Source organism: Vipera berus, assembly GCF_964194415.1.
Source record: "Vipera berus genome assembly, chromosome: 2".
In the NCBI taxonomy this organism is placed as follows: Eukaryota; Metazoa; Chordata; class Lepidosauria; order Squamata; family Viperidae; genus Vipera; species Vipera berus.
In genome coordinates this window covers 18,291,959-18,299,810 of record NC_138203.1, presented here as the reverse complement: position 1 = coordinate 18,299,810, position 7,852 = coordinate 18,291,959, and the positions used below count along the sequence as shown (strand labels likewise).

At 39.6% G+C, this 7,852-nt stretch overlaps 1 protein-coding gene across 1 annotated transcript; it reads right to left on the bottom strand.

Moving 5' to 3' along the window:
* Positions 1-202: 202 nt before the first annotated feature.
* RXFP3 (relaxin family peptide receptor 3) lies at positions 203-1,540 on the bottom strand (the record flags this gene model as incomplete). The annotated part of the gene is made up of 1 exon (XM_081316381.1): positions 203-1,540. The coding sequence occupies one exon, from the start codon at positions 1,538-1,540 to the stop codon at positions 203-205; it is 1,338 nt and encodes a 445-aa protein (XP_081172507.1).
* Between the last annotated feature and the right edge of the window lie 6,312 nt (positions 1,541-7,852).

Below are 7,852 nucleotides of genomic sequence, written 5' to 3'. Positions count from 1 at the left end.
CCTGAGTGCTAGAATACACTTTCCTCATTTTCTTCCATGTTGATAAACACCCAACCATCCACGAAGCATGGCTCTTCAGACATTGACCTACTCCCCCCTCCCACAACAAGGCAGTTCCAGGAATGCTCCAACCCAGGAACCACATCTACTGATTCAGGGGACAGAATGGATTTCTTTCTTCCTTGGTGTCAGTCTCTCAGACTCAACAATGCAGCTCAGTGGAGGTGATGGAAGGAACAATATTAGAGCAGCTACTGTACATCACCACCCCGGGGGGATAGCAGACGGCATCAGGAACATCTGCTCTAGCAGGAGGAGGAAGAGGAGGAGCAGAACTGCTTGCAGGCTGAATGGTCATTAGACTCTTCAGTGCCTGCTCTTCCTGCTCAGGCTTGCTGGTAGCAGTGAATGGGCGCGTGGTGGTGGTGGAGGGTGAAGCAATCCTCCACAACAGCTTCTTGAGGGCTTTACGGAATTCCCTGCGCATGAGGCAGTAGAAGATGGGATTGAGGCAGCTGTTGGAATGGGCCAGGCAGACTGTGATGGGGAAGAGGTATGCCTGAGAGAGAAAGTAAGCATGGCTGAAGTGCAGAAGGTTCAGTTTGATGAGGACACCCCAGGTGGTGAGTGCCTGGTTGGGCAGCCAGCAAAGGAAGAAGGACAGTACCACAATGGTCACTGATTTGGTCACCTTGGATCGGCGCTTAGTACTTGGCCCACAGGAACCGGAACCCACATGTCTGTCATTAATAAAGCGCACCAGCAAAAGGTAGCAAAGGGTGATGATGGCCAAAGGCAACAGAAAGCCCAGCAAGACCTTTTGGGCATGATAGAGCCCCAACCAGAATGGAGTATTGTTGCCTTGGCTATCAGGTATCTTGACCAGACAGAGCTCCTCACCAAAAATAGTGGAGGTGGTGGAGAAGATGCCATTGGGTAGAGAAGCTAGAATGGCTAGGATCCATATGAGTACACACATCCATTTAGCTGAAGAGCAGCCATCTAAGAGCCCTCCTTGTTTCCTGCTTTTAAGGGCAGAGGCCACTGCATGGTAGCGGGCAACGCTCATGGCAGTGAGAAAGAAGACACTGGCATACATATTCATGGCTGTCACGTAAGAAAGCATCTTACACATGATTTTGCCAAAGAGCCAGGTGAAATCCAGAGCATTCTCCACTGCCCAGAAGGGCAGAGTCAGGACAAATTGGAAATCAGTCACTGCCAAACAGATCACAAAGAGATTGATAGAAGACTTTTTCCATTTGCTTTTCATCAGGTAGAGCACCAGCAGGTTGCCAACGAGACCGAGGGCGCACACCACAGAGTAGATGATGGAAATGAAGATCCGGAGGAGGATAGAACTGCCTCCCTGTAGTCCATCTGCACTCTCCAGGTTGAGGAAGCTTCTCCAGAACTCCTGCAGGGACTCGTTGGTGCCATTGCTTAACAGCATCTCTTCTAGCAGGCTGGGGAAAGGGTTGAGTTCGACTCCTGCTTCTGCTTCTTTTATGCTATCGGTAGCTGCATGCGAGCATCCCATGGCAAAAGGGAAATTTTTGTGTTTTTCTCAGCTCCACATAACAAGCTGCCACTCAAGACAAAAAAAAGCTCACAGCTGATCTTCTTGGGAACTGAGGAGAGGGGACAGCGCGAGGACGCCCGAACCAGATCCAAAGACAGGAGACCACAGACTTCGAGGGAGCTAGCTTCAAGGAAAGTCACTCACTGTTGGAGGTAAATCTGGCAGCGAAGCCTTCCAGAAAAGTTACTCACTGTTGGAGGTAAATCTGGCAGCGAAGCCTTCCAGAAGTCGCTGCCGGCTACTGAGCGTGCAGCTAACTAAGCCAGGTTGAAGTTGAGCGCGGGTCTTCCAGCCATCTGCGAAACAGCAGCATTTCTTGACACTTTTGTCCAATCTGCAACTATCGCTCAAAGGCAAGTTCTGCCTTCCGCTCCTTTGCAGACGGCTCTACTGCGTATCAGACTCCGCGGGCTGCTTTTAACGTGCGCGCGCAACAACGCGCGCCTGGAGCTCTCCAAGGTGCTGCAGCGCCCTCCCGCCCCCGCCTCTCCTTTTACAATCAAATTGGCTGCTGCCGAGATAGAAATCTGTTTTCATCTATACCAGCGGCTTCAGAAAGGATTCACGGTGCCTTAAATGGTCAAAAGTCTTTTGAATTGTTTCATACGATCTTTGCATTTCTCTCCACCTAATCCCACAACCACTATCCCCATTTCGTATGTATGTGATATCTGCTTTCTATTTATAAATTCACCACAAAGTTGCCCACCAGTTATTTTCAATAAAACTTGGTGAACAGTGGTAGTGGGAGTGATGGTGATGGGATATTTTTTTAATGTGCCAAGTAGAGGGGAAAAAAAGAATTTAGATAAATAAGCAGTTTTTGATTTCAGCTATAATAATGTTTTACTTATTTGTGGAACTCAGCTTTCTTCTATTATATTTGCTTTTAAAAGGAAAGTGGAAAAATAAAATGCAAAAGCCATTGATGAATAAAATATTTATTAGGACCAACCAAAATACAACAAAATGTGCAAACTTCAAATATTTTAGGTGATACAAAAGTCAGTGGAATCATAACATGCATTTTTAGAAGCTAAATTGGACTTATTCTGGCTATGGGCCTATGGGTGGAATGCAATCAGCATGTAAATATATATGCAATATGATGCTAAAAAGAATTTAAACTGGATTTGTAAGTGGGCTCAAGAGCACATATAAAATTACTTTTTCATTGCCTTGTTACAAAATGACTTTGATCAGCTGTCCTGATTCTTTGCTATGTAAAGGGTCTCAGAGACTTGATATAACTGTCTGGTACATTTTAAAAGAGATTAAAATCTGTCCTTCACAATGCATTTTACTTACCTGAATAAAATCAGACATAATGTTTGTAGCGAGAATGAAAACACAAAATTAACACCTTTAATTAATTAGAGTGAAACAGTTTGATCCTGAGAAAGATATTGTTCAGCTATAGATTTTGCTTTAAGAGTTTAGCATTCATTAACAGATATTTAAGCTCTGGTTGGAGATCTTTAACTTCTTGCAAATTTTCTCGTACTTGTATAAACATATATTTAACTACTGTTTATTCAGGAAACACCACTGATGAGTTCCATGTTAGTTTAAACTCAGTTTTCAAATCCTCAGTTTGGGGTTGATGCAACAGATTCAGTCCAAACTAACCATACCACATTCTGGCTTTGCAGGACATGTAAACTCAACCCAATTATCAGAATTAGCCCATTTCTAATTCTTAAAATAGTCAGCCAATCCAAAGTGAATCAGATAGATTCATACATTGCATTCAATCATTATGTAATCTGTTTAGTTTTGGCTTAACCTATTGTGCACTGTAATGTGTAAATGGAGGTATATGGCTTAGATTTGCATGAAAATCAGGACACTATGGCAAAGCCAGCTATGTAACTGCATTTGGAGAACATTTCTGCCACATTTTTGTACTCTAGATTATTCCACAGCCTGGGTAGCACCAAGGAAAAAGGACATGCTCTAACAATTAGTATTCTTATGTCATACACTGCTGGAATACAGTGAAGGATTGATCATGAAAGCTGCTCTAAGAAAGTTTTAGAATATGTAGATTTAGAAGGTTAACAGATATGTACTAGTTCCCAGATGCAAGTCAGTACTGATAGCTAAAGCTCTACATATCCTGGGCCACAGTATCTGAAGGAGCACCTACTGGTGTTTCTGTATCAGCTTTTCTATTCTGTTAGAATCTAAGGCAGAGACTAACATAAGGATTAAAGCAAGAGCTATTAAAGACAAGAACTTTTTTTGTGGTAGCCCTGTACTTCTATAATGCTTTTCTAAGTATGATTTGCCTGGGACCATCATTGTTTTGAGCTTAAATGGACTCCAGAAGATGGTAGAGGACAGGAAGGCCTGGAGGAATGTTGTCCATAGGGTCGCGATGGGTCGGACACGACTTCGCAGCTAACAACAACAACAACAACAATCATTGTTTTAACAATGATCTGCCCATGTCTTTTTGCAAATTTCCTCAAACATATATAAACAATGTACCTTAATAAAAATACATTTCAAATATTTTTCTTGTAGTAATACAATTTAAAGACCCACCCCCTCAATCTCTCTCACTCTCTCCTCCCCCTGTCTCTTCATGTAAGTAATTTTGATATGATTATTCTTTGCTTTGGATGCTTAGATAGTTTTATTGAGATTACTGTTTTTAGCTTTGGTATTTGTTCGATATTGTTTTTTTATTGAAGTTGAATAGCTCTAAACTATCTTGGAAAATTATTATATGAAGATACATTAGAATTTCATTGTTTAGTGCCAAAGGCATCATAGAGTATATTTTAGAACGTTCCCCAACAACCTCCTGTGAAACTGGGATGAATAGAAGAGAGAAAATAGACAATTCTTTGCATTTCCTCATTTACTTCCTCCATTTCTTCCTCTGATTACCAGAATTAAAAAGAATTGAATGGATTATTAATGATGGTTGGAATAAATATTTCTTTGGCAGGGATTACTTAAAAGACCCAGGAGGTGTTGGAATTGAAATCTTTTCGATCCGGAACTATCCTGGCTCAGTTCCACTCATGTTGGTACAAAAATTTGGGACTGAGTGGGGTAGAAGTGATGAATAGCAATAAGTCCTATGGCCCTTAGGATATTGTTCAAAATGGCATACAAATATACCCTAATTAGCAAAAGGTGAATAAATTAAGCCAACTTCTTAAATTGGTTCCCTATGTATAACACTGGAACTTTTTAAGAAGAGACTGGACAGCCATTTGTCTGAAATGGCATAGGGTTTCCTACCTGAGCAGGGGGTTGGATTAGATGACCTCCAAGGTCCCTTCCAACTTTATTATTATTATTATTATTATTATTATTATTATTATTATTATTATTCAGAATTAATATGAATGAAATAAATATTGACTGGTTCAATGAAGCTAAAATTTCTCTTGAGTTAAGATCAAATACCCACTGGACAAATACACCCATGTTATTTTCTTGACAATACAGAAGTGGCTATTGCCTTTTATGTTGCTTGTTTATCTTCTTGGTCCACCTACCGACCTGGGATGTTTCAATTTCCCAGTGGTCTTCTAAAATTCATCAACTATTGAAGGATTTCTGAAAATTCTCAGTCTCTCTCTCTCCCTCTCTCTCTCTCTCTCTCTCTCTCTCTCTCTCTCTCTCTCTCTCTCTCTCTCTCTTTCTTCCTCCCTCCCCACAACTTTTCAGAATATGATTTCTTTTTAACACTGCTGCTAGAGAACAAGTGATAATTACAGCCTATTTAAACAACTGAATGTGAAATAGTCAAAGCTCTTGGAAATAGAAATGTAGAAAACTGACGACTGAAAAAGTAGTCCATTTAAGTTTTTGTTTGTTTGTTTGTTTTTGTTTTCTTTGTAATTTATTAATTTTATTTATTTATTACTTATTTTATTTTTGTTTATTTTTAAATTTTGTCGGGTGATAGACATGCATTTATTCCTCGTTTGATGATTCTGTTTAGAAACATATTACTAAAATTCTAAAATAGTAAGTATCAGTAGAGTAATACTCTTCAGTGTTCAGAAATTACAGATCTCATAGAGAACATCGAGGGAGCTAGTGAATTTTAGTGAATGCTAAAATTACTGGGCTGAAGTCTTTTCATGAGGTAGATTTTGGAATTCAATCTTCGTTTTGGAAATTCTGAGTGTTGTTCTAGCACTGGCCTCTAGAGGTCATAGAAGTTACAGAGGAACTGAGGAAAACAATAATATATAAATTATAAGAATAAATATCCTTATCTCAACCTGCTGTTGCATTTGTTATCATATTATCACAGATTACCACAATTCTGGAAAGGAAAAATATTGAAATGTTGTATTGTAGTAGCAATTCATTGTTACAGGCTTGAAAGTGTGAAGAAAGCTTTGCTTAACATTCCTTAAAACTTTCAAAAATCCTTATCTGGTTCTTTCCAGAAAATTTGCTATACTTAATTATAGCCTGGAAGCAAGATAACATCTTTCAAGTCAAATTTTAAGGTTTTTCCCCCCCTGATCTAGCAAGCATGGTTTTGTCACTTGACAAATGATCATCCAGTGAAGTTAAATCCTGAAAGAATCAGAGTGGATAGATGATGCACTTCTTTAGAGGATACAAGAAATTTAACTATCATAGGAGACAGAGAGAGACCCAAATATGGACTGTATATTCAGACTATCTAACCATTGTTTGTCAAATCTTCTTAACAATTCTAGAGATAATGGTAACTTGCTTTCTCCATGCTTAGCAAAGCCTGCATATCCAAAAAAGTCTGATAGAATTTGCTAACTAGAGTAAAAAATGGGATAAGAAGGCAAAATGTGATCATAGATGACTTATGCACCAGCTTTCTCCAAGACTTCTGTTTTCTGCATGATGTTAAGATACCAGTGGAAGACCATACCTAACAATGGCTGTATTTGCATAATAGAAATGATATTATGTTATAACATTATAAAGAACGGTTGCTGGAATTGGGTATGTCTAGTTTAATGAAAAGAAAGACTAGGGGTGACATGATAGCAGTGTTCAAATATTGTCTGAAATGATGTAAGGTTTCCTGCCTGAGCAGGGGGTTAGATCAGAAGACCTCCAAGGTCCCTTTCAACTCTGTTATTCTGATACAATTTCCCCTTTCTCAAATTTCCCCTTACATTAGTACAACAGTAGAATGTAATTTTGTATAGCTGAATCTTTTACATGGTGGTCATTGATTAAGTCCGCCCAGTTCGAGGAATCACTTTCCCCCCCACTCTTTGCCTTTAAAACAAAGAAATAAACAATGATATAATAATAATAATAATAATAATAATAATAATAATAATAATAATAATAATAATAATAATAATAATAATTAAAAAAAAACTTGGAGGTCATCTAGCTCAACCCCCTGCTCAGGCAGGAAACCCTATACCATTTCGAACAAATGGCTGTCCAGTCTCTTCTTAAAAACTTCCAGTGTTGGAGCATTCACCACTTCTGGAGGCAGTTTGTTCCACTGGTTAATTGTTCTAACTGTCAGGAAGTTTCTCCTTAGTTCTAGGTTGCTTCTCTCCTTGATTAGTTCCCATCCATTCCTTCTTGCCCTGCCTTCAGGCGCTTTGGATAATAGCTTGACTCCCTCTTCTTTGTGGCAGCCCCTGAGATATTGGGTCACTGCTATCATGTCACCCCTTGTCCTTCTCTTCATTAAACTACACATACCCAATTCCAGCAACCGTTCCTTATATGTTTTAGCCTCCAGTCCACTAATCATCTTTGTTGCTCTTCTCTGTACTCTTTTTAGAGTCTTGACATCTTTTTTGCATCATGGTGACCAAAACTGGATGCAGTATTCCAAGTGTGGCCTTACCAAGGCATTGTAAAGTGGTATTAATACTTCACGTGATCTTGATTCTATCCCTCTGTTAATGCAGCCTAGCACTGTGTTGGCTTTTTTGGCAGCTGCAGCACACTGCTTGCTCGTATTTAAGTGATTATCCACTAGGACTCCAAGATCCCTCTCACACTTACTACTATTGAGCAATGTACCCCCTATACTATACTATACCTGTACATTTGCTTTTTCTTGCCTAAATGTAGAACCTTACTTTTTTCACCATTGAATTTCATTTTGTTAGATAGCACCCAGTGTTGAAGTCTGTCCAGATCCTCCTGTATCTTAAGCCTGTCTTCTGGAGTGTTGGCTATTCCTGCCAGCTTGGTGTCGTCTGCAAATTTGATGAGTTCCCCATCTATCCTGCATCCAAAGAGAGATTTGGGGACTTACAGATCCCTGGTCTC